Source organism: Heterocephalus glaber, unplaced genomic scaffold, assembly GCF_053883595.1.
Source record: "Heterocephalus glaber isolate CG9 unplaced genomic scaffold, H.glaber_assembly_v1.0 deba00000621, whole genome shotgun sequence".
Lineage (NCBI taxonomy): Eukaryota > Metazoa > Chordata > Mammalia > Rodentia > Bathyergidae > Heterocephalus > Heterocephalus glaber.
In genome coordinates this window covers 33,736,842-33,749,663 of record NW_028258153.1, presented here as the reverse complement: position 1 = coordinate 33,749,663, position 12,822 = coordinate 33,736,842, and the positions used below count along the sequence as shown (strand labels likewise).

The 12,822-nt window shown below is 41.9% G+C and overlaps 1 protein-coding gene across 3 annotated transcripts in view; it reads right to left on the bottom strand.

The window, feature by feature from the left end:
- Nucleotides 1-12,822, bottom strand: part of Fam120a (family with sequence similarity 120 member A) — a 102,303-nt gene that overhangs the window by 53,754 nt on the left and 35,727 nt on the right. For all 3 annotated transcript variants that reach the window (XM_087205943.1, XM_004870062.4, XM_087205944.1), the window contains exons 4-5: nt 7,149-7,277; nt 6,209-6,305 (exon numbers count right to left, since the gene is read on the bottom strand). In XM_087205943.1, the coding sequence (XP_087062069.1) occupies nt 6,209-6,305; nt 7,149-7,277 (226 nt within the window). The remainder of the gene's footprint in view (nt 1-6,208; nt 6,306-7,148; nt 7,278-12,822) is intronic.

The window sequence follows — 12,822 nt, the reverse complement described above, 5'->3', positions numbered from 1 at the left end:
TTTACTTTACATGTTCTTTTTGTTCTTCTGAACACTTTTAATGCACACCCAGGAGTGAAGGGATGTGCAACAAGCCCTGTACATCTAGCACACCTCCAGAGAGGCCCACACAGCTGCTCCTCTTCCCCCACAACGTGGTATCTGGGAGGCAGACCTCTGCCATGACGCCATTTTACCATAAATAAAGGGGAGAACTTTTTTTTTTTTTGGTACCAGGGACCAAACTCAGGACCTTGTGCTTTCCAGGCAGGCGCAGTGCCACTGAGCTAAATCCCTGGCTGGGGAGGACTTCTTAACAGAGCAAACAACACAGGAAAAAAAATGTACATATCCACTGTTAAAACTAAGAATGTAACAGAAAAGCATATCACACAGAAAAAAGAAATGTAAGCCACAAACTAGGACATAACATTTGCAACCATTTTACCTGACAAAGGATTGAATCCAATATTCCATGGATCAATATAGAAAATAAAAAACACCTATCAGAAATAGGTAAACAAACACTAAGGGTTTATAAACACAGTTACTGATTCTCAACCTCCTTAGTAATTAGAAATGAGCCTAAAACCATCCTGGCATATAAATCCAAAATCACCAGATGAATAAAGAATGTGGAACAACAAGAGGGCACCTCATTTCTGTGGGTGCACTCTTGCCATGCAGCAGCATGGTCCTGAGTTGCCCACAATGTCACACCTGAGTACAGCAGGTCATATAATAAAGCTCACATGGTGCTGACTGCAATGGTGTGAAGCTGAAAACAGCCTAATTTTCTTCCATCAATAGCAGAATGGAGAAACAGTAACACAACAGAACGCTACACACAGCAGTAAAGATGAACTATACCACAAGAAATGAAGCCCAGTACTACGAATACTGAACCAAAAAAGCAAGTCAAAGATTAAGTGACATGCGCCTGGGATTTAGCTCAGTGGTTCCACCACCTACCTCGCAAGTGCAAGGTCCTGAGTTCAATTCCCAGTAACAACTCCTCCCCCAAACAACAACAAAAAAAAGATAAAGTAACAAAAAAAAGATAAAGTGACAAACAACACTATTCAGTATCCAGAAATATACAGACACAGTAAAATTATATAGAAAAGAGTATAAGTATTACAAAATTTAGGGTAAGGCAAGTGAGGAACTCAACCAGAAGGATATATGAGAGAACTACGGGTAGTGTTCACTGCAGGATGATAGTTATACAATCACTTGAGTTTTTATAGTTCGAAATCTTTCAATGAGCTTTTATCATCCTAGGTCTAGAATCCAAGGATTCTGCCATGCAGCTCTCTACATCACCTGACCACTCTTCCCAGTTGTCTGTGCTCCCATCACAGTCATCTTTTTTCTTCCATGCCATCTTCTTTCCAACTAGGGACCTTTGTATATGCGATCTCGTCTGCCTGAAATACACTCTCTCCTGTATCTACACCTTGCTAAAGTCCTATCAAACTATCAAACCTCACGCTCCATGTTAATTAATGGATCAGCCCCTGATTGAATCATATATTGGCAGGTTGCTCTTCCTTGAGCTTCCTATTCTCATTCCTACAGAATTCTGTGGCGTCTGTCTGCCCCACCAACCTCTGTATACCTCCAGAGTGCTCAGCATGTAATAGAAAAATCAATGAGCTACTATTCTTTAAAAACTTTAAAAATTTTTGCAGCAGTTTAGAATCATATAAAATATAACCAGAAATTATACAACCCTGCATTAGTGTGCTACAATTATTATAGCTGATGAGTCAATACTGATATACTGTTATAAACTAAAGTTCATATTTTACATTAAGGGCTCACTTTTGGTGCTGAACCTTCTACCGGTTTGGCTAAATGTTTAATGACATGTATTTGCCTAGATTACAGTTTCATACAAAATAGTGTCACTGCCCTAAAAGTGGCTTGTGCTCCAATTATTTGTTGTTCCTCCCTGTAATTCCTGCTGAACACTTTCCTTTTGCTGTCTCCATAGTTTAGCATTTTTCCAGGATTTCATATAATATGTAGCCTTTTCAGATTGGCTTCTTTCACTTAATAAAGTACATTTAAGCTTCCTCTACATCTTTTTGTGCCTGAATAATTCATTTCTTTTAAGTGCCGAATGATATTTACTCACCTTCTAAAGAACAGCTTGGTTGCTTCCAAATCTGGGCAGTTATGAACAAAGCTGCTATAAACATTTTAATGCAGTTATCTGTACGGACATAAGTTTTCAACTTCTTTGGCTAAATAACAAGGAGCAAGACTGCTGGCTTGTATAGTAAAAGTATGTTTTGTAAAACTTTCAATATTGCATAAGATTTGCAGGTTCACAAGGAGAGGAACCAAGGATGAGCCTGGGAGATTGTTTTTTCCTTCTAATATAGTTCTATGGTTTGGATACTGGATGTCTCCCTAGCTCCCCAGAGACTGCTGTATTAGAAGTTTGGTTCCCAGGATGGTGATGTTAGGTGGTGCAGACCACGTTTTCACTGGGGGCTGGGGGGAAGGGGCAGAGGGAGGTCCTAGGTCAACTGAGGGGTGTACCCTCAGAAGAGTCAAAAGTGATTCTTGTGTGACCCCTGATAGAGCTTTTTAGACAGATACTATAAAAGCCCTGACCTGCCCTCACCTGCACTCTGGCTTCCTGTACTGAAATGTGATAAACTTCTCCCACACAGTCCCACCAAGTGCCATCCTCCATGATGTGATGGAAATGAGGAGGTCCTCACCAAAGTTGAGCTGATACCAGCACTATGCCCCGAAACTGCAAAGCTGTGAGCTAACCCCCCCCCCTTTTTTTTTGGTACCAGGAATCAAACTCGGGTCCTTGCGCTTGCGAGGCAGGCAGCAGAACCACTGAGCTAAATCCCTGGCTCCCTCTTTCCTTCTTAAGTTAGGTATTTCAGTAGTGGGGAAAAGCTGAATAACACTTATAGATACCTGAGTCCTGATTAAGCTCCTGATATAGGAAGCATCTGGGGTAGAATCTAAAATTCCAGCCAGGCTGAGAAACCTTGGATTAGAATCAACTCACTCCATTTTCCCCCAGAGTGATCCTCTAAGGTGCTTGCATGACTCTTAAAATGTCTTAAAACTGCATATTTTAATTTCTGAAATAATTAGTGAATACAGGTTCTAAAGAGTAAGAAAGTTATGTCTACACTTTGGTTTTGTAAAATTCAGAGTTATTTTCCTGTAAAATACCGTGATGGACCAGAAAAAAAGGACCCATTTTTGTAGGCTTCAAATTGCATGCAGATAGCATGAGATAAGCCTGGCCTCCTACTCTTGCCTCAGTCTCTCTTTAGCTTCACTACAGCCATACTGAAGGCCCACACAGCACCCACCCTGAAGCTTGACCCCGCTCCACTCCCTGTCTTGCTGTAGTTCTGTGCCTGCATGGTTGTATGCCTGTCCCTCAGCATGCAATTCTGATTTCCGCAATAGTCCCAAGCCTCAGGAAATGTTTAGAGAAGGATCTATGAGGAGTTATTAACTACATTAGCCTGCCTGAAAATATCATACCAATTAAATCCCTGTCCTCCATAATCTGTCCTATTCTTTCTGTAGTGAAAAAGAGAATAAACTGAATTCTGAGCCAACTTCCTGTAAAAATTCCTTACCTATGATGTTTATTAAGAACACAACAATATACATTTTTTAAGACATTCAAACTTAAAACTTAATTTAAATCTTGTCTTGCTCATTCCAAACATCTTCAAAATAGTAGCCCAGATCAACGCCAAGTGTGAGGTGTATGGTTGTCCTCACTATCCCAAGAATGAGTTCCACAGATAGCAGAACCTTCAAACGCTCCGGTCCCTTGTATAAAATGGCATAGTACTGTATTTGCTTACAACATATGTACATCCTCTCACATACTTTAAACCATCTCTAGTTTACTTATAATTCCTAATACAAGGTAAAGAGTAAGCAGATAGTAATTACACCATGTTGTTTCAGGGATAATAACAAGAGAAAACAGTCTGCACGTGGTCAGTACTGACAAAAAAGGTTTCTTTCAAATATTTTCATTCCAAAATTGGTTGAATCCATTATTGTGGGACTGCAGAGATGGAGGGCTGACTATACTTTCTCTCTCCACACTTATTTTCCTATTTTTCTCCTCCTGAATAAATGTTCTGGTTCCAGGTATACTATTTTAATGACTGCTAAACTAAACTGCCATAAGGTTTGGTCCCATGTGCTAGTTTGGATGTAGTTGCCTCCCAGAGGTCCAGTCTGGTGATGTGGGAGGTTACAGAGCTTCAGGAGACGGGGCTTAGTGGAAGACTATCAGGGCACTGGTGGTGCTATCCATGGGAGCCACTGTGGAACCAGTTTCCCTCTGGCTTCCTGTTTTGCAATGTGATCCCTCGCTTCCACATCTACTCCTGCCACTGGGACGGACCTGATTTGCCATGACTTCCTCACTGGAGACCTTGAGCCTTTCAGAACTGTGAACTAAGGAAACCTTTCTTTATAAAGTTAGTCAGCTCAGCCATTTCCTCATAGTAGTGAAAAATGGACTAACACAAAGGAGGGCAGAATGTTGACATTCTTCGAAGAAGCTAGTCTCACCTCTGTGAGGAACTTCCAGGTTTTCCAATTATTAATACCCTTCAGTTTTCAATTATTCAGTCCCCTTTTAGCCCATTCTGCCTATAAGAATAAGAGTGACAGCATCTGCCTTTGAACAAGCACTTCACTAATGCATTTTACATATACTTTGTCTGTACATGCATAAATGACACAGTTCTAGTAGAAGAGTGCCCAAAGCAGGAGGCCCAGTTGCCAGGTGTGTCAGGTGCGGGGGTCTGAGCCAACCTCACAGCCACAAGGTCTGCAGGGTGCACAGTACACTTCTGATTACAGAACAGTGTATTCCTAGCCTCTTGCCTTCCACCACCTTGCACCCCCTTCTCCAAGAGTAGTCCCCAAACATGTCTAATTATTTCTCTCCTGATTTAAAAACCATCAATGAGTTAATTCATTCAGTCAAGAGTTTATCCACTGAGGATACAAAACAGGTCCTGGTTCCCCCAGCCCCTACATTCTTGGAGTGAGCAAGAGTGAAGAGGGGCCAGAGATCACCTAGTGGCTTCAGAGAAGAAACATCTAAGCCCGGGTCTCATACCTCAGATGACACAAACACAGTTAGGGAAAGAAGCCCTCTAAGCACAACAGCCGGTACAGGGGCACAGGAAGCTTGGTTCCCTCAAAGCAAGAGAGAAGGCTGGGCCTCAGGAAGGAGGAGCTGGCTGTGGCTCTTGCCATGGGTCATGGGGCAGGTGGGTGAGGAGCTGGGATTTATTCCAAGTGTAATGGGTGTGTCTATGCCATCAACAGGGAGACTGGGCAGGGAGAGAAGGCCAGGCAGCCCTGGCCCTCCATCTCCACCTCTTTTATTCACAGCATCTGGCAGGCCACACTGACTTGCCCCTCGATGTGTACATTCCAAGTCAGCAGGTCTCCAACTGGTGTCCCCAGTGCTTGGCACACAGGTGGCACTACGTTCAAATCCATGCAGGATACTACCACAGTATGGAACAGCTCTTTGAGATATTTTCAACTTTGGAATTAAACTCCCAAAACCAATAAAAAATCTAACTCCTTCAAGAATCTCTTGAACATACCTTCTTTTAACAGCTGACATGAAGAAAAAAAAAATTCAAGAGTTGGAGCATGATTTCTTTGACTTCACTGCTGTGTACTTTTATAAGGCAGGTTTGATTCAGGAAAGAGAAAGGTACTTCGGGTTCAGTGCTTTACAACCTCCTGTAAGCCATCATATGTAAGCAGCCTTCAGTCTAACACTTATCAATTATTTTCAGTCAGTTTCAAACCTCTACATTAAATATGGTCTCCCCCCGCCCCAAAAGAGTTATAAATCTAAAGCACTTATGAAGTTATTTACAGACCCAAAGGCCTTCCTATGTCCTCAGGGAATTCAGAGATACCAATATCTCTACATCACTATGATCTGGAGCCTGTATCTCCATGGCCCTTGCTATTCTCTAAAAAGTTTATAGGTTTGCTCTTGCTCCTCAATATCTCAGGGATTACTAGGAAAGTCGGCTACACTTATTTGTGTAAATGCAGGGGGAAAAAAAAAAATCACACTTTCAAAGCATAAATCTACAAGATTCGGAGGTGAATAATTAAACCTCTGGATTATTGAATGGTCAATACCGATCACAGAGAGGCCTTATTTACTTACCTAAGTAATGTGGTGGATGAAAAGACATAGGCTTACTAGTCGCTGAGTAATATCCAATTGCTCTCTTAAATCGAATAACTTTGTCATCTGTTCTAGACTGAAACAGATGTAGGAAAACCTTAGTTATGCCACTGGTCATGTGTATGAACATATTTTTATAATTCAGCACATGTATAATAATCTGTAGCCGCCTTTCAATTTAGATAAAAATTTAGAATGATACTGAAACCTAGGGGAAAATCAAGAGATTACTACCGAAGAATCAAACCAAAACTAACTCGTTTAAAGTAATGTACTTATAATTCTAAGCTAGCAGCAGAGCTGGACTCTAGCTCACTGACTTCTCTGGCTTCCACTCTATTCCATCTCTGATCCTGCTGAGGGATTCACCTGGCCACCTGTAGAAAGTGGAATAGACAGCAGCACACTGATCAGGGATGCACCTGTCCAGGTTGGTTTAAGTTCTTTAGAGACAGAGCAGGAGTACCCCCAAACCTCACCTATTCTAGGACACTGTCTTGTCTGTATGCCTTACTTCCCAAAACAGAAAATCCCTGACCAACACCTTAGGGTACCGATAAAGCAGATTCATACTACCATTTAACACAGTTTATCTTCTGAATGCTCTGGAATACAGATCTTATTAATTCAAGAACTTGGGAGCAGCAGAAACTCAGCAATCAGCTACTTTAATACAGCTCCTTCTGTTCAGGCTAGAAGTAAAGCTAGGCAAGGGAAGTGAAGTAGCTGAGATTGCCTGGCCAGTGGATGGCACTCTGCAACAGCCTCAACCTGCCGGCCTGAGGCCAAGGGCTCCTTCACAGTGGCCTGACAGGCCAACTGCTCCCAGACACACAGTCAGCTGGCTCCTCCCAAGCCTCCTTTCCAAACTGGACACACCACCATGCAAAGCCGTCTCCTGTGAGTTTGTGCATTTTACCTGTGAATGCTGGAAAACATCTTTAGCTATGGCATCCAGGTCAGAAGTGTCCTGAATGTTGCGGACGTAGTCAGCAACAGCTTTGATCACTACATCGCAGGGTGGCAAGACCAGCTGGTGGGCTCGGACCTGAGGAGACAAATCCATGCATCAGCAGAAGGCATGGGCCCCAGATCCAGGCAAATCCAGATACAGACCCAGAAACTATAACACAGTGCTATGTGCAAGTATCCCATCAGGTCTGTTTCTTACTACTTGTGAGATTCTGGCCCTACTAATTCCCTAGATGTTTCATTCTCTGAAACTCAAGAACTGGATTTTCCTTTTAGCTAATGAAATATTAACTCAGTTAGGTTAAAGGAACATCAACAGCCTTTCATCACTCCTGGGACATCTGGGAACAGGACATGTACCCCACAACAAGCAAGGCACAGAGCAGCCCAGGAGAAGCCGGAGGGTCACCACTAGCTTCCTGTCTTACCGTATCAGCAAACAAGACTGGTATTAGTGTGACCTTTGAACCTGAACTCAGCAGTCCCTCAAACTATGGGGAGAAATGCAGTTATCAAGTGCCTGAATCTACCTTAAAAGGCCAAATTTAAATATTAAACCAGAAACGCTGAACTGGCTGGAACAGAGGTTAGGTAGAACTCTTGAAGACATTGGTGTAGGAAAGGATTTTATGAACAAAACCTCAGTTGCCCATGAACCAGCACAAACAGTCAACAAGTGGGATCTCTTCTTATTAAAAGGCTTCTGCACAGAAAGAGAAACCACCAACAGTGTGAAGAGACAACCCACAATGTGGGAAAAAAATCTTCACCTGCTTTTCCTCAGACAAAGGTATAATATCTAGAATAGACAACTTAAAAAAAATCAGACCTCCCAAATTTAAAGGCCCAATCGAAAAATGGGCATCTGAAATGAACAGACATTTCTCAGACAAAGAAATAGAAATAGCAAATAAACATACGAAAAAATGTTCAACATCACTGGTCATTCGAGAGATGCAAATGAAAACAACTCTGAGATTCCACCTCACCCCAGAAAGAACGGCTGCTATCTTGAAATCAACCAATAACAAATGCTGGCAGGGCTGTGGGGAAAGAGGAACCCTGCTCCACTGCTGGTGGGAGTGCAGACTGGTGCAACCACTGTGGAAATCAGTATGGAGATACCTCAAAGAACTAGGACTGGAAGTCCCATTTGACCCAGCTATTCCCCTGCTGGGTATCTTCCCCAAAGAAATAAAAGAATCATACCACAGTGATATACGTGCACCCATGTTCGTAGCAGCACAATTTAACAATATAGCTAAAACTTGGAAGCGGCCCCATTGCCCATCAATTGGAGACTGGATAAAGAAAATGTGATTTTTTAAATAAAATGGAGTACTACTCAGGCATAAAAAATGAGAAATTAGAGACATTTATAGCTAAATGGATGGACACTGAGGAGATACTCTCAAGTAAAATAAATAGGACACACATGTGTAAATATCAAATAGTTGCTCTAGTGTGAGAAACTGAGTGTAAATAAGGACTAAAAGGTATAATAGATAATGTGAAATAGGAAGAAAAGGGGCAAAGGGGAAGGGCAAGTGGAAGAGGTAGCAGAAAGGAAAGAAGGGAATGGAATTAACATGAAAAAATAGAAACAAAGCCTTTGTAAATAGGGAGGGATGGAGGGATTGAAGGGAGGGCAGGGGAATGCGGAAAAAGTAAGAACCAAGAGAGACTATGTAAAGGTGCAAATTTCCAATGAAGAATGTCATTATATTGTATACCTAAAATGTTCCAATAAAATTAATAATAATAATTTTTAAAAGGCCAAGTTTAGTTCTGCATTGGAGAAAAACAATACCATGGCCCACTGAGGGGCATGTCTGATGAAAGAGTGAGAGAGAAATGTGGAATAAAGTGTAGGATAATGATTATCCAAGAACAGTTGATGGCAGGAAAAAGTAGGCTGACAGACTGAGAAGAAAGTAAAAACATCCGACAAAGGCTTTGGGGTCTGCAGAGTAAGAGCCCCCCAACACTGTCCACATCTTATTTTACAGTCTGAATATGTTAGGTTACATAGAAAGATGGAATTAAGGTTGCTAGTCAGTTGATTTTTTTTTTTTAAAAAGACAGTGTCTCATTGGTCCAGGCTGGTCTTAAATTCACTGTGTAGCCCAAGCTGGCCTCCAACTTTTGGTAAATTCCCTGCCTCAGCCTCTCAAATGGAATTGCAGGCATGCCCCACTACACCTGGCTAGTTAGCTGATCTTAAGAGTATGTCCTGGATTATTTGGATAGACCCAATGTCCTTCTTAATATGAGAAAAGAGACAAGCAATTAGTGAAGCAGCATGAGAAGGACTTGACTGGCCACTGCTACCTTTGATGAGAAAGGAGGGAGTCAGAGACCAAGGAATCTAGGCAGCTGCTAGAAGCTGGAAAAGGCCAGAACCCATTCTCCCTAGAGCTTCCAGAAGGAACACAGGCCTGCTGACACCTTGCTTTTAGCCCAGTGAGACCAGACCCATTTTGGTTAGAGTGGCCTCTAACACTGAAATAATACTTGTGTTGGTTTAAAATACTGAAAAAGAAACAGAAAAATAGATTATAAAAACTCAACCTGGGGCCGAGGATTTAGCTCAGTAGGGCCGCGCCTGCCTTGCAAGCGCAAGGTCCTGAGCTTGATCCCTGTACCAAAAAAACAAAAACAAAAAACAAAAAACTCAGCCTAAGTACCAAATAGAAGAAACATATACATATACATATACACTTTGAGGTTATTATCATATACATTTTCAGATGCACAAGACTACCTTAAATTTCCTTTTTTCAAAAAAATGTTTTTTTCTTTTTCTTTCTTTTTTCTTTTTTTTGGTACTGGGGATTGAACTCGGGTCCTAAAAATGCTTTTTTCTTAAGAACATATTTTCCCGCATGTAAAATAGTTGCTCTTCACCTCCAAGGGCAGCACATTCCCTCTGTCTTGGTTATTAGTACTTGGTAAAGGGAAAATGGAATTTATAGGGGCACACAGAGCATTACTGCAAAGTTTGCTGATGTAGACAATCCACACATCCCTGGAAACTCAGTGGTTCTCTTTAGAATGTGTGAAGCTACTGCCACATGTGTGCCACAGCCAGAGTGCACACCACCAGTCTAGCTGAAGACATCCACACTCCACCTCCTGCAGTATGCCTCAACAATCCACAGTGAGGCAAGTGAAAGGGCTGCTAAGGCAGTCTGAGAAGCTGTCCCACATAAGGTTGTTCTCATTTTCCTGCTGGGACACTAACATAGAAGACAGTTAACATGGCAAAAAAGAAGTTACTGGATTTAAAAATGGCCACAATGGGAAACAGTCTTGGTGGGGGTGGGGGTGGGGGTGGGTAGAGGCCTGCTCACACTGGGCACACAAGTGATGAGCCAGCCCTATCTAGCTCCATCCCACCTCTGAGTGGACAGGACAGCAGTTGCTGCTCTTGTTCTAGTAGATATCTCTGCCCTTGCTCGTTACCCCCACAAAAAATCCTCTGATGAGAAAGATCCTTGAAGTGAACAACAGATCATATCATTAAAGTGTCCCCTCCATCTTTCTAAGTGGCTAAACAAAGCCAAAGACATTTTCTCTGCTTCACATTATAAACACCACCCTTTATAATGTGCTACCTGAACAGTCAGCTCCGAGTTTTTGTGGCTGCACCTGCTTCCTTCCCAGGTAGTCTCTAGTCTGGCCTTCTAAATCCAGCTCAGCGTGAGCTCTCTGACATGCCATGCACAGGAGAGCTCTAAGAGTCTATGCACACTGCAGCTCCCGCCCCTCCCTGAGGAAAGCAGCCTGGAAACAGGAAAATGCAGTGCCACAGGGATACACAGAAGAGCTTTACTGTATGTGGAATGTTAGTAGCACATAAAAAATAGTTCTAATATATGCTATGTGGTGCTTTTACGTCAAAACATGTAACAAGTCTGAAAAGGATTTACCACAGAATTTCAGCACTATGATTCGCTGGCACATTTCAATAAAGATATATGTCCTTGTAAAGGTTACCTATCACACTTTCAACTGGGAAAAAACACACAACATGATCCATCTACTCAGAAAAAGAATCACCAGCTGTGTGGCTAAATCTTCCCAAAGATTCTAAAATAGCATGTAGCTCATCATTATAGCAGTAACCACACAGAAGAGTTAAAGTAACCTACCCAAAATTCATGCTCAAACCAAGCAAGTGCAGTGTTTGCTGACTAAAGACAGGTTGTGAAATGTCATAACCAAATCCCCATTTCCTCTTCCCTTTTTTATTTGTTGTTGTTTTGGGGTTTTTTTGGCACTGGGGATGGAACTCAGAACCTTGTGCTTGCGAGGCAGGGGCGGTGCCACTGAGCTAAATCCCCAGCCCTTTATTTGTTCAGTTTTGTTAATTTTAGTTCAAATTTTTGCTAGGAATTAAAAGTCAAATAAATTGCAACAGATCCAAAGTTGGAAACAAAGTACTTTCTGTCTCTAAGAGTAGAAAGTAAATTACCAGATATGATAAAAAAAATACAGTGAATGTTTAATGTATTGAATGGATTCACAACGTTTACCTTTCATTGTCATTTTGACTCTGAAGAAGAGCCAGAAGTTGCACAGTGCCAGATCCAGTGAATAAAGTAGATGAGGACACTGTAATTTTTTTAATGAGCCTGCCTTTCCATTGGATAGCATTTGGCAATAGACAAAAGAGGACTTCCAGAACTGATTCAGAAAGTGTCAAGAACAAGAATGATGGAGTAGGTGTGCTTAGAGCAAGGGGAAAGTATTTTGAGAAGATTAGTGGCAATGTGTCTTTTACTGTAATAAATTTTTTTTTTTTGGTACCAGGGATCAAACTCGGGTCCTTGCACTTGCACAGCAGGCGGCAAAACCACTGAGCTAAATCCCCGGCCCTGTAATAAATTTTTTTTAACATTCACTGTATATTTTGATCACCTTATATGTCTCATTAAAAAGCAAATATTTATGATCAACTGCTTTTTTTAAGGCATTTTGTAGCAATGTCACTATTAGTTATCTGCTTTGCAAGAAAAGACTTTAAGGCTAGAAAAGATCTCTAAAAGATTTAACCCACTCCTTTGCTTTCATATAGGAAAATTAAATAATAAAGTACTGTTTGGGTGAAAATGGTAATTGTCTCCTTGCAAAAATATCATGTGAAAAATTTCACTTTCGGTATTACATTTTCCAAAATTTCATACCAAAGGGTTTGTGCAATGATTTTCTATGTGTCACTGACAGTCAGGTGTAACAAGGCGGGTGCTTATATACATGGAGCTACCAGACCTGACCCAGCAACTCACCCTGGGCCCTGCGTGACAGGTCATAGTTGATGAAACAGCAGGGGTCCCCATGTCACCCATGATAAGCTCCTCTCCTTTGTATCCCTCTTACTTTCAGGAGGCTACAGCTCTGGCACTTGACCAGTGGTATGTGGGTGCTAAGTGGCCACACCGCCAGCCTGACCCTGGAATGGGCACTTCTGCTGAGGCTGTTGGTGTGGTCTGAAGCCACACCTCCAACCAGGTAGACATTCGGGCCAGCTTCTTCGGGCAGCAGATATTCTCACAGAGGCAAGCAGAGATGTCCTTGCGCTGGTGGCAGAACAAGACAGCACCCCCACTGAGGGAATA